Raw genomic sequence first — 21,178 nt, 5'->3', positions numbered from 1 at the left:
GTTAAAGTAATTACCAAACTTCATTTTTAAGCTCACGTTTATCATAATTATTTCAAAAAAGAACTGTCAGCAGTATTTTGTGGAGGGTGCACACTGACTTGACCAGGCAAAGAGTAAAGAAAATACTAAAATTGCTTTAATTATTGGGTTATGATACTATACACCCGTGTGGCAGTTGTACTAAACTCATACGGCATAAAAGTTCTAAAATAATCAATGTCCCTCATTAATTAAGATGACAATTGAACAGGTAAATGGGTACATAATAACCTATGCAGAAAGTAGGGATGGGAGTTTGAAATAATTTTACTATTCGAATAGTAACAATCATTTTTGTCTGATATCCGGATATTTGAAATACATGTGGTTTTTAAAAATCTACGTTTTTAACCTGAACACAGCTATGCGAGGGAGAAGATGGTACTTTATTGTTGCAGCAGCGGAAGAACATGAAAGAGAGATGGGAGCGAGCAGACGGAGAGAGAGAGACACCAAGGCAACCCCGCTACAGCCAACACTATCTAGCTAACTTGCAGCAGCGACCATGTTATTTATTATCATCCCATATAACAGTGTCTATATTGACTGGAGTAGCCTATTTGATTCGATGACACTTCCTGTAGCTACTCACCCCAACGCTAGGCATCGCCTTTTCATGGAATCCAATGGGCTGCTATCGGATTGCCTAGCCTAGCATGCTGACTAAAAATGAACATTCATTAACAATTGGAAGTATTTCAATCTTCTCGATTTGTCAGTTGGGATAATTAGGAGTACACGGCTGTATTCCATTCCTGGATTGAGGTACATTTTCCGAGCCATATCTCTCGCCGGCTCCGCGCAGTCTTGATCGTGGCATTGCAGCATTCCCAACTAGAGAGAGAAGGTAATGAAGAGTTTGAGTTGATTTATTCTTGCTCACAGATGAAACTGAAAAAATTATTAATTTACATTAGTAATCATTGCAAAACACTAATTTCCAATACATAACACATAATACGTGACATACATAGAATATTGAACAATTTAAGACATTACAGGACATTTTTCATTATAGAAATTTAAATATGAAAATGTGATTTAAAAATATATACAATTTTTGGGAGAACCTTTTAAGAGCTAGCGTTATTGTACAGTCTGATAGCAGTGGGTAGAGTGGCGTTTCGCAGGCGGTTCATACGGGACGGTATACAGGACAGTTTATGGCTGTTTCTCAGGAGCATGGTGGTGCAGTTACCTCTTTTTGGAGTGAGAATATCATTCAGTGGATGGTCAAGAGTGTGCATGTCCTTCACCAGATGCACTGCAGCCTGCTCTGCAGTGAGGGGAGCTGTGGTTGGACTGCTCCAACAATGGAGATGATCCTCAAGGCCCTCCTCTGCAACTTGTCTAGTTGGGCCTGCTGCTTTTTACTGCATCCAACTAACAGCACTCCACCATATTCCAGACAAGGTCTGACCAGTATAGTATAGACTGTGACCAGATCTTCAGTGGGTAGGCCATTTCTGGCAAGACCATTAAAAAAGTGCAGGCATTTTGAGGCCTTCCTCACTGACTGCTCCACATGTGTGTCACCACTGAGGTTAGAGTCTAGATGAAAACCAATATACTTGGTTATTGTTACCACAGTTTTTTCCTGTCCTTCTAGGATTAATGTTGCGGGTTGTGGACTTTTTCCCATTCAGGAGCATGTTGTTGGATGTGTCCCACTCTTCCAGCTGCTTTGCCTCCAAGCCCATGGAAATGACCTCTTTGATGCTGGTTAATAGTATGGCTCGGGACAGCCCTACTTCATCCAGTGTCCAGTGTCAATGAAGACAACTTTTCGGGTGGACATGTGAATGAGAAACAGATATGGTGCAACAACTCCCCCTTGTGGCACACCAAAGGTGACCTCTGACCAAGGGCTAAAAGTGCCATTTGCCATCACCCTCTGCTTTCTTCCTGTGGTGTAGCTGTGGAGCCAGGCTAGTAAAGTTGGACATAGTTCAATGTCAGACAGATGTTGCATGAGCTTTGTGTGATCTACTCAATCAAAGGCTTTGGACATATCAGCAAGTAGCTATCAGCCAGGAGTGTGTGGCTTTAACAAGGGTGGTAGTAGTGCTGGACTTTGGTAGGTAGGCATACTGATTTGTGCACTCAGATAAAACTGTTGGCATTCATTTTTTTAAATTAAGCTCTCCTGGATTTTTCCAAGGAATGACGCCCATTCGGATTGTGGCTAGGATACAATACCTTCAGAAAGTATTCATACCTCTTGACATTTTAGTTTTCTCTCACCCATCTACACACAATACCCCATAATGACGAAGTGAAAACATGTTTTTAGAATTTTATTGCACATTTATTGAAATTGAAAATACAGATATGTTTCATTTACATAAGAATTCACACCCCTGAGTCAATACTTTGTAGAATCATCTTTGGCAGCGATTACAGCTGTGAGTCTTTCTGGGTAAGTCTAAGAGCTTTCCACACCTTCATTGTGCAACATTTGTCCATTATTCTTTTCAAAATTCTTCAAGCTCTGTCAAATTGGTTGTTGATCATTGCTAGACAACCATTTTAAGGTCTTGCCATAGATTTTCAAGTAGATTTAAGTCAAAACTGTAACTTGGCCACTCAGGAAAATTCACTGTCTTCTTGGTACGCAACTCAAGTGTAGATTTGGCCTTGTGTTTTAGCTTATTGTCCTGCTGAAAGGTGAATTCATCTCCCAGTGTCTGGTGGAAAGCAGACTGAACCAGGTTTTCCTCTAGGATTTTGCCCTTGCTTAGCTCCATTCCGTATCTTTTTTATCCTGAAAAGCTCCCTTAATGATTACAAGCATACCCATAACATTAAAATATGGAGAGTGGTACTTAGTAATGTGTTGTATTGGATGTTCCCAAAACATAACACTTTGTGTTCAGGACAAAAATGTAATTGCTTTGCCACCTTTTTTGCAGTATAGTGTATAGTATAGTGCTTTGTTGAAAACAGGATCCAAGTTTTGGAAGATGTTTTATTCGGTACAGGCTACTTTCTTTTCACTGTCATTTAGGTTCGTATTGTGGAGTAACTAAAATGTTGTTGATCCATCCTCAGTTTCCTCCTATCACATCCATTAAACTATATAACTGTTTTAAGGTCACCATTGGCCTCATGCTGAAATCCCTGAGTGGTTTCCTTCCTTCTACGGCAACTGAGTTAGGAAGGACGCCTGTACCTTTGTAGTGACTGGTTGTATGGATACACCATCCAACTGTAATCAATAACTTCACAATGCTCAAACCGATATTCATTGTCTGCTTCTTTTTTTTTTATTTTTTTAACCTATCTACCAATAGATCCCCTTCTTTGCAAGACATTGGAAAACCTCCGTGGTCTTTGTCAGAGATGCAAACTAGTCACCTTTCGGCGAAATTCGCCGTTTTTAAACCAAAATAGGTGACATACGTGATTCGTGTAGCTCTGATGAGAACGGTTTGGGGGTGGGTTTGACGAAGGCTCAGCCAATCGTTACGTAAACAGCAGAATGCTGCGCAGCACATTCCTGAAGAAAGAGGAGACAACCAATTTACTAGTTACAGCATCAGCGCGCCTCTGGAAAGTCAGCTTGTCAGTCACAGCAGCGCGTCCCCTGAACGATAACGAAGAGGTGACTTTAGGTGAAAAGCCTGACCACGGAGACCGGGGTGAGAAGGTGACGAAGCGTACTTCATGAGCTGTAACCGAAAAACTACTGGCTTTTGGAAAGTTTGAGGTGAGGGAGAAAGTGTGGTGAACAAGTATTAGCACTGTTAAGTATCTTGCTAGCTGGACCCGTTAGCTAGCCAGAGAAATGTTGGGCAACATTAGCCAACTTATCTGATAAATAATTGAGTTTATGGTGTGAAAATTAGCTTGCTAATAAAGTGAGACAGCTAACATCAGATGAGCTAACATTAGTAACCTAACCAATTCGCTATAGTATTAACTGGTATACGACTCCTTGCCGTTATGCCAAAAATGTCCCCTGCCAGAATTCTCCCCACTCTTCTAATTTCCTTAATGTTGTGGCTAGAGTCTAATACTTTCTCTGGCACACATCAGAGTCAAATACTTTCAATAGAACAAACTTCACGTCAGGATAGGCAACCGAAATGAATAATTAATGAATGTGTGTTACATTAAACATAGAGGTACGGGCGACATGGGCAGACACCCAGGGCGACATCAAGGGGGCGCCCCCGAGTTCGGTTGCTGCTGAAGGGCGGGTTCTCCCAGGGTGCCAAACAAGCCAGAACCGCCACATACACTTGAAACAAATTGTCAAACCGAAAACTGGCACAAAGATCAGTGAAATGTGGAAAAGTCAACCATTCTGAAGGCATCTGTAATTGAGGCCACATGCTGAGCTTTCTCCCCAAACCAATTCAGATAAAACAACAGCCTACTCATTGTAGCCTAATCCTTATTTCGTTAACTTTTATTTCCGTATTTTTTTCCAACTTGCATTGCGTCAGTGAACTCCCACTCCACTTCCTTGACATTGAGCCTCTTTGCCACTTTGAATGGCCAACATAAAAAAAAAGCTACACACCTGAAGGCTTCTGGTTGGCTACTGGTCTTTTTATTTGGCGCACGTGCACTTCATAGAAACTACATTAAATAATTTAACTTTTATTAAATTAATAATTTGAAATGTCATGCCATATCCGGGTATGCGAAAATGTCACATGGGGGGGACCAACTTGCATTACATTAGTGTGTGGGGGGGGGGGGGGGGGGGGGGGGGGGGACCAGGTTTGTGAAACCCAGGAGTATAAAAGGGCTACATACCGGGCCACGATCAATATGCAAATGTAAACATTGCAGACAGAAATGCCATAGCATCACAGGAAGCTGCTGAGGGGAGGACGGCTCATAATAATGGCTGGAATGCAGTGAATGGAATGGTATCAAACGCATTAAAACCATGTATTTGATGTGTTCGATAGCATTCCATTAATTCCGTTCCAGCCATTACTATGAGCCCGTCCTCCCCAGTTAAGGTTTTACTGTCCGACTGTCATATATAGAGATGCCTCGATTCATGATTCAGTCGAACAACTCAGTCGATTCTATTTAATTTCCATCTACTCTACTAAAAACCAAAACTGATTAGTAAAATGTGTATTGCATATTGTAGCCCTATGCAGTGTCATTGTTTCACGATGCTTATCTGTCCAACTTCCAGACTCTGACTCTGTGTGTTTGTTAATTACATTTAGATCACCATACGACTCTGAAGCTATGTGTCCAAATCATATCTTTCATGTATTATTTTGATTGTCTCATGTTATGTTTGTTAGGTTTCAGGGCCTTTTATAACAGTGAATTGTAGACCTATAGTTTGAGTCATTAATAGTTAACTTACTCAATTAAAACAGCTGTAGGCTACTTACACTTGAGTCTAGGAACATACCACACTGAAAATATCTATGTAGTAGTTGCGTCAACTTTCAGAATAATACCTGTGAGAAGGGGCAGTAGTTGTGTAGTTAAACATTGCCTGGACATTTTGTGATGAAAGACCCCTAAATGTTGTAAAACATACAGTAAAATTGTGTCTGTGTAAGTTTAAGATTCTTGTTTGCTATTTATAACCTCACAATGTAATTTATTCTCAATTGCATTTTGTTTCTCATCTCTGATCTGTCCCATCTCCTCTCAATCCCTCATTTATTGGTCACCAGAACACACAAGGCAGCCATTTCTGGGAAAATGCAGGGCCAGAGAGAGAAGACATTCATATTGATCCTCGTTGCTGCGCTCTCTCACAGGGTAAGAGTTTTGACCAAACACATTTTTTTGGGGGTCATAAGATTGAAATGATTGAACCCAGATGTGGAAAAAGTATCCAATTGTCAAACTTGAGTAAAAGTATAGATACCCTACCGTTCAAAAGTTTGGGGTCACTTAGAAAAGTCCTTGTTTTCCATGAAAACATGCATGAAGTTAGTTGCAAAATGAATAGGAACTATTGTCAAGTTGTTGACAAGGTTATAAATAATGATTTGTAATTGAAATAATGATTGTGTCCTTCAAACTTTGCTTTCGTCAAAGAATCCTCCATTTGCAGCAATTCTTTGTTATTTGTTTCTGGCCATTTTGAGCCTGTAATCGAACCACAAATGCGGATGCTCCAGATTCTCAACTAGTCTTATGATGGCCAGTTTTATTGCTTCTTTAATCAACATACACCAGTTTTCAGCTGTGCTAACAGAATTGCAAAAGGGTTTTCTAATGATCAATTAGCCTTTTTGTCACGTTCTGACCTTAGTTCCTTTGTTATGTCTTTGTTTTAGTTTGGTCAGGGCGTGAGTTGGGGTGGGTTGTCTATGTTCTTTTTTATATGTTGTGTTTTTGTGTTTGGCCTGGTATGGTTCTCAATCAGAGGCAGGTGTCGTTCGTTGTCTCTGATTGAGAATCATACTTAGGTAGCCTTTTCCCACCTGTGTTTCGTGGGTAATTGTTTTCTGTTTTGTGTCTGCACCAGACAGAAGTGTTTCGGTTTCAGTTCGTTCTCTTTGTTGTTTTATTATTTAGTGTTCTGAGTTATAATAAATATCATGAACACTTACCACGCTGCGCATTGGTCCTCCGATCCTTCCTACTACTCCTCTTCGTCAGAAGACGAATTCCCTTACACTTTTAAAATGATAAACTTGGATTAGCTAACACAACGTGCCATTGGAACACAAGAGTGATGGTTGCTGATAACGGGCCTCTGTACCCTATGTAGATATTCCATAACAAATCAGCCGTTTCCAGCTACAATAGTCATTTACAACATTAACAATGTCTACACTGTATTTCTGATGAATTTTGTTATTTTAATGGACAAAAAAATGGCTTTTCTTTCAAAAACAAGGACATTTCTAAGTGACTCCAAACTTTTGAGCAGTAGTGTACCTTAATAGAAAGTGAAAGTCACCCAGTAAAATACTACTTGAGGAAAAGAGTATTTAGTTTTAAATATACTTAGGTATCAAAAGTAAATGTAATTGCTAAAATATTCTTAAGTATCAACAGTAAACGTATAAATAATAAATACCTTTATATTAAGCAAAACAGAGAGTACCATTTTCTTGTTTTTAAAATGTATGTATAGCCAAGGGCACACTCCAACACTCAGACATTATTTGCAAAAGATGCATTTGTGTTTAGTGAGTCCGCCTGACCATAGGCAGTAGGGATGACCACTAGTTCTCTTGATAAGTGCGTGAATTTCACAGTCCTGCTAAGCATTCAAAATGTACTTTTGGTTGTCAGGGACAATGTATGCAGTAAAAAGTACAATATTTTCTATAGGAATGTAGTGAAGTAAAAGTAAAAGTTGTCAAAAATGTAAATAGTAAAGTAAAGTACAGATACCCTAAAAAATGACTTAAGTAGTACTTTAAAGTATTTTTACTTAAGTACTTTACACCACTGATTGAACCAGCCATACTGTAAGGACAGACTTCTGGGCCCGTTTCCCAGATCCAGAGTGAGCCTATTCCTGGACTCTCCATTGAGCATGATTTTTAGTCAAGAACTAGGCTCACTCTGGGTCTGGGAAACTGGCCTTGATGTACTTCTTTTGAAAAATGCTTGAATTTGAACTTGTATTGTCATAACATGTTAAGTGCTATACATTGTTACGCTGTGATACTACCTGTACTAAAAAGGTAACAATTCTCTTTTCTATTACAGGTGACTCAGGCAAAGGTAATGGACATGGTTCCTAATGCCGTGGATGACCAGTACACTCACTGTCGGGAGCAGATGTTGAAGAAGGTTGTGGAAGGGGGTCTGCTGGAAGAAGAACTGAAAGGCAGTTTAGAGTATAGGGATGTCTGGGGGGCAAAGCAGTGTACAAAGTTAATCCCGGGAGGCGTCAAGCAACACACGGATGCATTGGTGGCTTATGGACATGGGGGAAATGAGTTCAGAAATATGTTCAACCAAGCAGTGGAGACTCAGGGTGGGAATGTCACTGTCTATAATGGCAACTTCCAGTTCAAATCCCTCCACTTCCTTCTAATGGATGCCATGAGGCTTTTGAAGACTGAGAACTGCCAAACTGTGTTTCGTGGCTCAAGCAAAGAGTATGAGGCACAAGTAGGGTCAGAAGTGCGATTTGGGAGGTTTACCACAACCAAGGCCAAGCGTTCCGATGCGGAGGAATCTGCTTCAGACAATGGGATCCTTTTCAACATTATTTCCTGCACTGTAGTCAACATTGATGAGTACACTTGCTTCTCAGACAGCATTGATCAGCTGATATCCCCAGCAGAGGTGTTTAGGGTGGCTGAGGTAAAGAATGTAAGAAATAAAGATCACGAGTACAGAGAGATCGTTTTGACAAGTTCAAGAACTCACAGCATTGACAGCATCCGCGACTGTTACCTCTTCCCCAGGTGAGGCCAGGTTATGTAAGCGAAAAGACATGACAACATTGGACTACCAAACAGGTGTAGACGACACAAGAGTTGAGTGTTTTTAAAATGTCTACCTTATTCTTTGGAGAATGAAAGTCTGTCTTTGTCTCACCAGATCTCCTACAAGTACGAGTCCTCCATCAATCACCCCCAAAGGCTCCTCTACTCAATGGCTTGGCAGTAGCCTGTCTGTTCTTGTGGTTGTATCTCTCTCTATCTCCCTGATCACCAGGACTGATGACCTCTGATAAACTAAAGTGTTGAGTGCTAATAGATGCGGTAAAGAAGTCAATGGAACGCAGACCGTGGGGGATAGAAGGACGCACATTCAACCAATCTTATTTAACAAAATAGATATTTGTCAAATTGTAATTTTTGATGTATTGTAACATGCCCATAATGTGCTCACTAAAGTTTGATTTGGATATATGTCTGTTTTCACGGCATAACATTTAGAAGTAGTCCCGTTTCAGGTTTAGTAGAAGTGACTGCTAAAGGCTAACTCCCATTTGTATTGACTGGTAGCATAGCTAGTATAGAGAAGTCGATGGTGGTAGTCGTTTTTTTAACTGTAATACAGTTTCTTGGTGATGATGACATCAACATGTATTCGGGTTGACATCCATACCAGCATTATTCTCCGATTTTTACCTCAACATGGTGTGAAAAACACATAAACAATAGCCTAATTAGCCTAGTAGGCTAATTTTGCTGGTGGCCATTGAGATTCTGTTATGGAGAGTGAATGAGGACCCAAAAGCGAATCAACTTAAACAGAGCTTCTTTAATTACCAAACATAGGTAGGCTCAGATGGACCGGCAGATTCCGACAGGACAGGACAAGGTTACAGCAAACATGACGACAGTCTGGTTCAGGCATGAATGACACAAACAAACAAGAATCCGACAAGGACAGGAGCAGAAACAGAGAGAGATATTGGGACCTAATCAGAGGGAAAAAAGGGAACAGGTGGGGAACGGGGTGAATGGGTAGTTAGAGGAGACAAGGGACAGCTGGGGGAAAGCGGGGGAGAAAAGGTAACCTAACACGACCAGCAGAGGGAGACAGGGTGAAGGGAAAGGACAGAGACAAGACAACATGACAGTACATGACAGTACCCCCCCACTCACCGAGCGCCTCCTGGCGCACTCGAGGAGGAAACCTGGCGGCAACGGAGGAAATCATCAATCAGCGCACGGTCCAGCACGTCCCGAGAGGGAACCCAACTCCTCTCCTCAGGACCGTACCCCTCCCAGTCAACTAGGTACTGATGACCACGGCCCCGAGGACGCATGTCCAAGATCTTACGGACCCTGTAGATAGGTGCGCCCTCGACAAGGATGGGGGGGGGGGGGGGGAAGACGAGCGGGGGCGCGAAGAACGGGCTTAACACAGGAGACATGGAAGACCGGGTGGACGCGACGAAGATATCGCGGAAGAAGAAGTCGCACTGCGACAGGATTAATGACCTGAGAGATACGGAATGGACCAATGAACCGCGGGGTCAACTTGCGAGAAGCCGTCTTAAGGGGAAGGTTCTGAGTGGAGAGCCAAACTCTCTGACCGCGACAATATCTAGGGCTCTTAGTTCTACGCTTATTAGCAGCTCTCACAGTCTGCGCCCTATAACGGCAAAGTGCAGACCTGACCCTCTTCCAGGTGCGCTCGCAACGTTGGACAAAAGCCTGAGCGGAGGGGACGCTGGACTCGGCGAACTGAGATGAGAACAACGGAGGCTGGTACCCGAGGCTACTCTGAAAAGGAGATAGCCCGGTCGCAGACGAAGGAAGCGAGTTGTGGGCGTATTCTGCCCAGGGGAGCTGTTCTGACCAAGACGCAGGGTTGCGAAAAGAAAGACTGCGTAAGATGCGACCAATAGTCTGATTGGCCCGTTCTGCTTGACCGTTAGACTGGGGGTGAAAGCCGGAAGAGAGACTGACGGAAGCCCCAATCAAACGGCAAAACTCCCTCCAAAATTGAGACGTGAATTGCGGACCTCTGTCCGAAACGACGTCTGACGGAAGGCCATGAATTCTGAAAACATTCTCGATGATGATTTGTGCCGTCTCTTTAGCAGAAGGAAGCTTAGCAAGGGGAATGAAATGAGCCGCCTTAGAGAACCTATCGACAACCGTAAGAATAACAGTCTTCCCCACTGACGAAGGCAGTCCGGTGACAAAATCTAAGGCGATGTGAGACCACGGTCGAGAGGGAATAGGAAGCGGCCTGAGACGGCCGGCAGGAGGAGAGTTACCGGACTTAGTCTGCGCGCAGACCGAACAAGCAGCCACGAAACGACGCGTGTCATGCTCCCGGGTGGGCCACCAGAAACGCTGGCGAATGGAAGCAAGCGTACCCCGAACGCCAGGGTGGCCGGCTAACTTGGCAGAGTGAGCCCACTGAAGAACGGCCAGACGAGTAGGAACGGGAACGAAAAGAAGGTTCCTAGGACAAGCGCGCGGCGACGGAGTTTGAGTGAGTGCTTGCTTTACCTGCCTCTCAATTCCCCAGACAGTCAACCCGACAACACGCCCCTCAGGGAGAATCCCCTCGGGGTCAGTGGAGGCTACTGAAGAACTGAAGAGACGAGACAAAGCATCAGGCTTGGTGTTCTTAGAGCCCGGACGATAAGAAATCACGAACTCGAAACGAGCGAAAAACAGCGCCCAACGCGCCTGACGCGCATTAAGTCGTTTGGCAGAACGGATGTACTCAAGGTTCCTATGGTCAGTCCAAACGACAAAAGGAACGGTCGCCCCCTCCAACCACTGTCGCCATTCGCCTAGGGCTAACCGGATGGCGAGCAGTTTGCGGTTACCCACATCATAGTTACGTTCCGACGGCGACAGGCGATGAGAAAAATACGCGCATGGGTGGACCTTGTCGTCAGAGAGGGAGCGCTGAGAAAGGATGGCTCCCACTCCCACCTCTGACGCGTCAACCTCGACAACGAACTGTCTAGAGACGTCAGGTGTAACAAGGATAGGAGCGGATGTAAAACGATTCTTGAGGAGATCAAAAGCTCCCTGGGCGGAAACGGACCACTTAAAGCACGTCTTGACAGAAGTAAGGGCTGTGAGAGGAGCTGCCACCTGACCGAAATTACGGATGAAACGACGATAGAAGTTCGCGAAGCCGAGAAAGCGCTGCAGCTCGACGCGTGACTTAGGGACGGGCCAATCAATGACAGCTTGGACCTTAGCGGGATCCATCTTAATGCCTTCAGCGGAAATAACAGAACCGAGAAATGTGACGGAGGAGGCATGAAAAGTGCACTTCTCAGCCTTCACAAAAAGACAATTCTCTAAAAGGCGCTGGAGGACACGTCGAACGTGCTGAACATGAATCTGGAGTGACGGTGAAAAAATCAGGATATCGTCAAGGTAAACGAAAACAAAGATGTTCAGCATGTCTCTCAGGACATCATTGACTAATGCCTGAAAGACAGCTGGAGCGTTAGCGAGGCCGAAAGGAAGAACCCGGTATTCAAAGTGCCCTAACGGAGTGTTAAACGCCGTCTTCCACTCGTCCCCCTCCCTGATGCGCACGAGATGGTAAGCGTTACGAAGGTCCAACTTAGTGAAAAACCTGGCTCCCTGCAGGATCTCGAAGGCTGAAGACATAAGAGGAAGCGGATAACGATTCTTCACTGTTATGTCATTCAGCCCTCGATAATCTATGCAGGGGCGCAGAGACCCGTCCTTCTTCTTGACAAAAAAAAACCCCGCTCCGGCGGGAGAGGAGGAGGGGACTATGGTACCGGCGTCAAGAGCTACAGACAAATAATCTTCGAGAGCCTTACGTTCGGGAGCCGACAGAGAGTATAGTCTACCCCGGGGGGGGGTGGTTCCCGGAAGGAGATCAATACTACAATCATACGACCGGTGTGGAGGAAGAGAGGTGGCCCTGGACCGACTGAACACCGTGCGCAGATCGTGATATTCCTCCGGCACCCCTGTCAAATCACCAGGCTCCTCCTGTGAAGAAGAGACAGAGGAAACAGGAGGGATAGCAGACATTAAACATTTCACATGACAAGAGACGTTCCAGGAGAGGATAGAATTACTAGACCAATTAATGGAAGGATTATGACAAACTAGCCAGGGATGGCCCAAAACAACAGGTGTAAAAGGTGAACGAAAAATTAAAAAAGAAATGGTTTCACTATGATTACCAGAAACAGTGAGGGTTAAAGGTAGCGTCTCACGCTGAATCCTGGGGAGAGGACTACCATCCAGGGCGAACAAGGCCGTGGGCTCCTTTAACTGTCTGAGAGGAATGTCATGTTCCCGAGCCCAGGTCTCGTCCATAAAACAGCCCTCCGCCCCAGAGTCTATTAAGGCACTGCAGGAAGCTGACGAACCGGTCCAGCGTAGATGGACCGACAAGGTAGTGCAGGATCTTGAAGGAGAGACAGGAGTAGTAGCGCTCACCAGTAGCCCTCCGCTTACTGACGAGCTCTGGCCTTTTACTGGACATGAAGTGACAAAATGACCAGCGGAACCGCAATAGAGACAGAGGCGGTTGGTGATTCTCCGTTCCCTCTCCTCAGTCGAGATGCGGATACCTCCCAGCTGCATGGGCTCAGCACCCGAGCCGGCAGAGGAAGATGGTAGTGATGCGGAGAGGGAGGCGACGGAGAGCGCGAGCTCCTTTCCACGAGCTCGGTGACGAAGATCAACCCGTCGCTCAATGCGAATAGCGAGTTCAATCAAGGAATCCACGCTGGAAGGAACCTCCCGGGAGAGAATCTCATCCTTTACCTCTGCGCGGAAACCCTCCAGAAGACGAGCGAGCAAGGCCGGCTCGTTCCAGCCACTGGAGACAGCAAGAGTGCGAAACTCAATAGAGTAGTCTGTTATGGATCGATTGCCTTGACATAGGGAAGACAGGGCCCTGGAAGCCTCCTCCCCAAAAACAGATCGATCAAAAACCCGTATCATCTCCTCCTTAAAGTCTTGATACTGGTTAGTACACTCAGCCCTTGCCTCCCAGATTGCCGTGCCCCACTCACGAGCCCGTCCAATAAGGAGAGATATGACGTAGGCGACACGAGCAGTGCTCCTGGAGTAAGTGTTGGGCTGGAGAGAAAACACAATATCACACTGGGTGAGGAACGAGCGGCATTCAGTGGGCTCCCCAGAGTAACACGGCGGGTTATTGATTCTGGGCTCCGGAGATTCGAAAGCCCTGGAAGTGGCCGGTGGATCGAGGCGGAGATGGTGAACCTGTTCTGTGAGGTTGGAGACTTGGGTGGCCAGGGTCTCAACGGCATGTCGAGCAGCAGACAATTCCTGCTTGTGTCTGCCTAGCATCGCTCCCTGGATCTCGACGGCTGAGTGGAGAGGATCCGAAGTCGCTGGGTCCATTCTTGGTCGGATTCTTCTGTTATGGAGAGTGAATGAGGACCCAAAAGCGAATCAACTTAAACAGAGCTTCTTTAATTACCAAACATAGGTAGGCTCAGATGGACCGGCAGATTCCGACAGGACAGGACAAGGTTACAGCAAACATGACGACAGTCTGGTTCAGGCATGAATGACACAAACAAACAAGAATCCGACAAGGACAGGAGCAGAAACAGAGAGAGATATTGGGACCTAATCAGAGGGAAAAAAGGGAACAGGTGGGGAACGGGGTGAATGGGTAGTTAGAGGAGACAAGGGACAGCTGGGGGAAAGCGGGGGAGAAAAGGTAACCTAACACGACCAGCAGAGGGAGACAGGGTGAAGGGAAAGGACAGAGACAAGACAACATGACAGTACATGACAGATTCTGGATCTTTCCCCCCACAACATCTTTCCCCCATGCGATGCGTTTCCATGGCATTTCCATTGTTTTGGTTGAGATCCAATGACCTCTTCACTGCTTCTATTGAAAATGACAAACACACACACACACACACACACACACAATTGCATGTATGTAATATCAGTGCACACAGATATTCATCAAATGTGACAAAGCGCCAACCTTTCAAACCCCTCTTAGCATAATGATATTCTCTTGAAAAATGTATTTCTTTGCATTTTATTGTTTTTGTAAAAATATATATATATATATCATGGTACGTTTTAAACAATATGCATAACACATTTAGCAAATATTTTGGTATCACAACAATTGACTGTGGGTGGGTCCAGTTTTCATAGATGTAATTTAATTTTCCTCTTGTTTTGTTATCGAATAAAGAAACAAGTTGAGCAGTTTTGAGTGTTGTATAGGACACCTTTGGCATTGAGATGGGGTGGGAAGGAGTGATTTATTAATTAAATGTTTAGATAATTAAAAGTAGTAAGCTTTTCCAGCTGGAAATGACTTTACATACATTGGGGTGATAAGCATGTGCATTGAATTAATGATGTAAGGCTCATAACCTGACAGTCCAGACAAACAGTATGTATGACCTAGTAATATTTAGGTTGTGTAATATTTGTGAGGGGAAATGACTGTCATACCTATGAGGGATGTGGACAGAGTGCTCTTTCTCTAAGCTCAAGCCATGCTCAAAATCACAGTAGCACTAGCCTTTAGGTCTTATAGTTACAAAGTTTTCGCACTGACTCATTCACAGCTGGAGCCACACATGTTTTGGCTAATATTTCATCCTTATCCTGGAACCTGCATGTTGTGCAGGCTTTTGTTACAGCCCAGTACCAGCTCACTGGATACAACTAATCAACCGACCATAAAGCCCTTGATGTCAGGGGTGTGTACGGGAGGCGAAGTCATCTGTGATGTTTTTCTCCACAGGGGCACAGATACTTTCTTCAGAAATACGCCACTGTCCATTCTGAATGTAGCTCTCCCCACTCCGCTCGAGCCCAACACACAGGGTTAGCGGGGTGTGTAACTGGCGGCAGAGAAGTCAGGCGCAGGAGAGCAGAAGTGGATAATAACCGGAGTAGTTTATTAAGCAAAACCAATGGCATCCAGAACAACAAGATAAATGGGCACAACATAACCCTTAGTATGCTCTCGGTGAAACGTGCACAAGCCCTACAATAAACAATCTCACACAAAGACATGGGGGGGAACAGAGGGTTAATATACACAACAAGTAAGTGAGGGAATAGAAACCAGTTGTGTGAAAAAACAAATCAAAACCAATGGAAAATGAAAAGTGGATCGACGACGCCGCCCGAAGTCGTGACATGCGCAATGTATCTCTGCTTAAAATGCTTCCTTTCCTGCATACATTTGTCAGAGAAACGGTAACCACTATTACTTTGCCATTCTGTATGAACGTGTCAGGAGGATCCCTCTGTACTCTTGCCTATGAAATGGATATCAAAGGGGTTCCTGGCAGAGAGGGGTCCATAGTTTATTATATTATATTATGAAGGAGATGTTTCAAAATTAGCCACGTTAGCTCATAAGAATTTTTAAACATATCCCTGACCATAAATATTATCCTATTGATCAAATTTGTGGTTAAAATGTATTACAATTTCAAAACATATCCTTTGTTGTAATTATTCGTAAAGCGTATGTTTGTTTGCTTGTTTGGTCACACAGAGTTGTGCAACCACGTCTTTGTGAATGCTTGTTGCTATGAATCTATAATCCAATAAAGCTTGTTTTGTGAAAATAGACATATTACAGAACCATTTTTTGCATGCTGTTGATGAACCTGTTGGTATTTTATGTCAAAAGAGATCTTATGAAGGCAGCAATTGTAACGGTTTTCTTTATGTGAAGGAGAGTCAGACCAAAATGCGGCGTGGCTATTGCGATCCATGTTTAATGAAACAAAGTAAACACGAATCAAATACAAAAACAATAAACGTAACACGAAAACCGAAACAGCCTAATACTGGTACAAAGTAACACAGAGGCAGGAACAAGGACAATCACCCACAAAACCCAACACCAAACAGGCTACCTAAATATGGTTCCCAATCAGAGACAATGACTAACACCTGCCTCTGATTGAGAACCATATCAGGCCAGACATAGAAATAGACAAACAAGACATCCAACATAGAATGCCCACCCAGCTCACGTCCTGACCAACACTAAAACAAGGAAAACACACACGAATGATGGTCAGAACGTGACAGAACCCCCTCTCCAAGGTGCGGACTCCGAACGCACAACCTAAACCTATAGGGGAGGGTGTGGGTGGGCATCTGTCCGCGGTGGCGGCTCTGGCGCTGGACGTGGACCCCACTCCATAATTGTCTTAGTCCACCTCCTTAGCGTCCCTAGATAGGCGACCTTCGCCGCCGACCTTGGCCTAGTAGTCCTCACCAAGGACCCCACTGGACTGAGGGGCAGCTCGGGACTGAGGGGTAGCTCTGGACTGACGGGTAGCTCGGGCCTGAGGGGTAGCTCGAGCCTGAGGGGTAGCTCGGGCCTGAGGGGTAGCTCGGGACTGAGGGGTAGCTCGGGACTGAGGGGTAGCTCGGGACTGAGAGGAAGCTCAGCACCGAGAGGAAGCCCAGGCAGGTAGTTGGCTCTGGCAGATCCCGGCTGGCTGGCAGTTCTGGCAGATCCTGGCTGACTGGCAGTTCTGGCAGATCCCGGCTGACTGGCGGATCCTGGCTGACTGGCGGATCTGGAAGATCCTGGCTGAATGGCGGATCCTGGCTGAATAGCGGATCCTGGCTGACTGGCGGATCTGGAAGATCCTGGCTGACTGGCAGCTCTGGCTGCTCCATGCTGACTGGCAGCTCTGGCTGCTCCATGCTGACTGGCTGCTCTGGCTGCTCCATGCTGACTGGCTTTTCCATGCTGACTGGCGGCTCTGGCTGCTCCATGCTGACTGGCAGCTCTGGCTGCTCCATGCTGACTGGCAGCTCTGGCTGCTCCATGCTGACTGGCAGCTCTGGCTGCTCCATGCTGACTGGCTGCTCTGGCTGCTCCATGCTGACTGGCTTTTCCATGCTGACTGGCGGCTCTGGCTGCTCCATGCTGACTGGCAGCTCTGGCTGCTCCATGCTGACTGGCAGCTCTGGCTGCTCCATGCTGACTGGCAGCTCTGGCTGCTCCATGCTGACTGGCTGCTCTGGCTGCTCCATGCTGACTGGCTGCTCTGGCTGCTCCATGCTGACTGGCTGCTCCATGCTGACTGGCGGCTCTGGCTGCTCCATGCTGACTGGCGGCTCTGGCTGCTCCATGCTGACTGGCGGCTCTGGCTGCTCCATGCTGACTGGTGGCTCTGGCTGCTCCTTGCTGACTGGCGGCTCTGGCTGCTCCATGCTGACTGGCGGCTCTGGCTGCTCCATGCTGACTGGCGGCTCTGGCTGCTCCATGCTGACTGGCGGCTCTGGCTGCTCCATGCTGACTGGCGGCACTGGCTGCTCCATGCTGACTGGCGGCACTGGCTGCTCCATGCTGACTGCCGGCCCTGGCTGCTCCATGCTGGCTGGCGGCTCTGGCTTCTCCTTGCAGACTGGCGGCTCTGGCTGCTCCTTGCAGACTGGCGGCTCTGGCGGCTCCTTGTAGACTGGCGGCTCTGGCGGCTCCTTGCAGATTGGTGGCTCTGGCTGCTCCATGCTGACTGGCAGCTCTGGCTGCTCCATGCTGACTGGCAGCTCTGGCTGCTCCATGCTGACTGGCTGCTCTGGCTGCTCCATGCTGACTGGCTGCTCCATGCTGACTGGCGGCTCTGGCTGCTCCATGCTGACTGGCGGCTCTGGCTGCTCCTTGCTGACTGGCAGCTCTGGCTGCTCCATGCTGACTGGCGGCTCTGGCTGCTCCATGCTGACTGGCGGCTCTGGCTGCTCCATGCTGACTGGCGGCTCTGGCTGCTCCATGCTGACTGGCGGCACTGGCTGCTCCATGCTGACTGCCGGCACTGGCTGCTCCATGCTGACTGCCGGCCCTGGCTGCTCCATGCTGGCTGGCGGCTCTGGCTGCTCCTTGCAGACTGGCGGCTCTGGCTGCTCCTTGCAGACTGGCGGCTCTGGCGGCTCCTTGCAGATTGGTGGCTCTGGCTGCTCCATGCTGACTTGCGGCTCTGGCTGCTCCATGCTGACTGGCGGCTCTGGCTGCTCCATGCTGACTGGCGGCTCTGGCTGCTCCATGCTGACTGGCGGCTCTGGCTGCTCCATGCTGACTGGCGGCACTGGCTGCTCCATGCTGACTGGCGGCCCTGGCTGCTCCATGCTGGCTGGCGGCTCTGGCTGCTCCTTGCAGACTGGCGGCTCTGGCTGCTCCTTGCAGACTGGCGGCTCTGGCGGCTCCTTGCAGACTGGCGGCTCTGGCGGCTCCTTGCAGACTGGCAGCTCTGGCGGCTCCTTGCAGATTGGCAGCTCTGGCTGCTCCATGCTGACTGGCAGCTCTATGCAGACTGGCAGCTCCTTGCAGACTGGCAGCTCCTTGCAGACTGGCAGCTCCTTGCAGACTGGCAGCTCCTTGCAGACTGGCAGCTCCTTGCAGACTGGCAGCTCTTTGCAGACTGGCAGCTCTATGCAGACTGGAGACTCCGGCAGCGCTGTAGAGACGGAAGGCTCTGGCAGCGCTAAACAGGCGGGAGACTCCGGCAGCGCTGGAGAGGAGGAAGGCTCCAACTGCGCTGAACAGGTGGGAGACTCCGGCAGCGCTGTAGAGGCGGAAGGCTCTGGCAGCGCTAGATAGGCGGGAGACTCCGGCAGCGCTGGAGAGGAGGAAGGCTCTGACAGCGCTGGACAGGCGAGGCGCACTGTAGGCCTGATGCGTGGTGCTGGCACTGGTGGTACTGGGCCGAGAACACGCACAGGAAGCCTGGTGCGGGGAGCTGCCACCGGAGGGCTGATGCGTGGAGGTGGTACTGGATAGACCGGACCGTGCAGGCGCACTGGAGCTCTTGAGCACCGAGCCTGCCCAACCTTACCTGGTTGAATACTCCCGGTCGCCCTGCCAGTGCGGCGAGGTGGAATAGCCCGCACTGGGCTATGCAGGTGAACCGGAGACACCGAGCGCAAGGCTGGTGCCATGTAAGCCGGCCCAAGGAGACGCACTGGGGACCAGATGCGTAGAGCCGGCTTCATGGCACTTGGCTCGATGCTCACTCTAGCCCAGCCGATATGCAGAGCTGGAATGTACCGCACCGGGCTATGCACCCGCACTGGAGACACCGTGCGCACCACAGCATAACACGGTGCCTGCCCGGTCTCTCTAGCCCCCCGGTAAGCACAGGAAGTTTGCGCAGGTCTCTTACCTGGCGTAGCCATACTCCCTGTGAGCCCCCCCCCCCCAAGACATTTTTGGGGCTGACTCTCAGGCTTCCATCCGCGTCGCCGTGCTGCCTCCTCATACCAGCGCCTCTCCGCTTTCGCCGCCTCCAGTTCTTCTTTGGGGCGGCGATATTCTCCTGGCTGAGCCCAGGGTCCTCTTCCGTCTAATTCGTCCTCCCATGTCCAGTCCTCCTCGCGCTGCTCCTGCTGCCGCACCTTGGGACGGCGACACTCCCCTGGTTTTGCCCAGGGTCCTCTCCCATCGAGGATTTCCTCCCAAGTCCAGAAGTTTTTATCGCGCTGCTCCTGCTGCTGCCCGTTACCACGCCGCTTGGTCCTGTTGTGGTGGGTGATTCTGTAACGGTTTTCTTTATGTGAAGGAGAGTCAGACCAAAATGCGGCGTGGCTATTGCGATCCATGTTTAATGAAACAAAGTAAACACGAATCAAATACAAAAACAATAAACGTAACACGAAAACCGAAACAGCCTAATACTGGTGCAAAGTAACACAGAGACAGGAACAAGGACAATCACCCACAAAACCCAACACCAAACAGGCTACCTAAATATGGTTCCCAATCAGAGACAATGACTAACACCTGCCTCTGATTGAGAACCATATCAGGCCAGACATAGAAATAGACAAACAAGACATCCAACATAGAATGCCCACCCAGCTCACGTCCTGACCAACACTAAAACAAGGAAAACACACACGAACGATGGTCAGAACGTGACAGCAATACTGTCGGTGGAGATTTCTTTGGTTGCGGTACCCTCTAGTGGTCTATAAAGTGCATAAACTGGGAAGGAGACAAAGGGGCCATGGTCAGTTTGTCATAGATAGAGATGTAGTGATTCATGACTCAGTCGAACAACTCAGTCGATTCTATTTCATTCCCATCTACTCTGATAAAAAAACAAATCGGATTGGTAAAATATGTAATGCATATTGTTGCTCTATGCAGTGCCATTGTTACACAATTCTTATCTGTCTAACTTCCAGAGTCTGACTCTGTATCTTTGTTCATTACATTTTGATTTATTGTTACATGATAAAACACCAAAACCATTGCAAGGTTTGGTGAATCTGCACTTGGCCCAATGCCAACCCAAACTTTTATTATATATATATATATATATATTTTTAGCTTTACTTTAACAGGGAAGACATATTGAGACCTAAGCCTCTTTTGCAAATGTGCCCTGTATATACAACATAAATATATACTTTATATATATATATATATATATATATACACATTAACCTTTTGATGCAGTGATGAGTCTCAAAACTCATCTGTAACCAAACGAAGGGCACTATGGTAGATGGCATCCAAAGGTTTAAGAGTAGCAGCATCTGATAACTAATGTCTCCATAATCAAGAACAGATAAAAAGGTTGACTGAATAATCTGCTTCTCACTGCTTAGAGAAAGGAACAATCTGTTTTTGTAGAAAAATCTTAGCTTCTTAACCAGCTCATCTATTACTGAACAAAAATATAAACGCAACACAGGAGGTTGGTGACACCATAATTGGGGAGGACGGGCCCATGTTAATGTCTGGAGCGGAGTTAGTG

At 47.0% G+C, this 21,178-nt stretch overlaps 1 protein-coding gene across 2 annotated transcripts; it reads left to right on the top strand.

Moving 5' to 3' along the window:
• The first annotated feature begins 461 nt into the window (after positions 1-461).
• On the top strand, positions 462-14,639 carry LOC110534392 (T-cell ecto-ADP-ribosyltransferase 2). Of its 2 annotated transcripts, none has more exons than XM_021619242.3 (4): positions 462-886; positions 5,703-5,790; positions 7,705-8,411; positions 8,548-14,639. In XM_021619242.3, exons 2-4 carry the CDS (start codon positions 5,731-5,733, stop codon positions 8,678-8,680), a joined length of 900 nt encoding a protein of 299 aa, XP_021474917.3. In that variant the 5' UTR covers positions 462-886; positions 5,703-5,730; the 3' UTR covers positions 8,681-14,639. The 2 variants fall into 2 exon arrangements, with proteins under 2 accessions (XP_021474917.3, XP_036789392.2); XM_036933497.2 differs by lacking the exon at positions 462-886 and adding an exon at positions 3,526-3,748.
• Positions 14,640-21,178: the final 6,539 nt, after the last annotated feature.

Source organism: Oncorhynchus mykiss, chromosome 10, assembly GCF_057628025.1.
Source record: "Oncorhynchus mykiss isolate SJ-2025 chromosome 10, ASM5762802v1, whole genome shotgun sequence".
In the NCBI taxonomy this organism is placed as follows: Eukaryota; Metazoa; Chordata; class Actinopteri; order Salmoniformes; family Salmonidae; genus Oncorhynchus; species Oncorhynchus mykiss.
Note: the sequence above shows the minus strand (reverse complement) of the source record. Positions and strands in the feature narration are given on the sequence as shown.

What these genes read in the sequence shown, in the direction of transcription:
- LOC110534392 (XM_021619242.3), top strand. Translation starts at nt 5,731, where the DNA reads ATGCAGGGCCAGAGAGAGAAGACATTCATATTGATCCTCGTTGCTGCG. An exon ending in TTGCTGCGCTCTCTCACAGG is followed by an intron (nt 5,791 to 7,704) that starts GTAAGAGTTTTG and finishes TTTCTATTACAG; the next exon opens with GTGACTCAGGCAAAGGTAAT. An exon ending in GACTGTTACCTCTTCCCCAG is followed by an intron (nt 8,412 to 8,547) that starts GTGAGGCCAGGT and finishes TTGTCTCACCAG; the next exon opens with ATCTCCTACAAGTACGAGTC.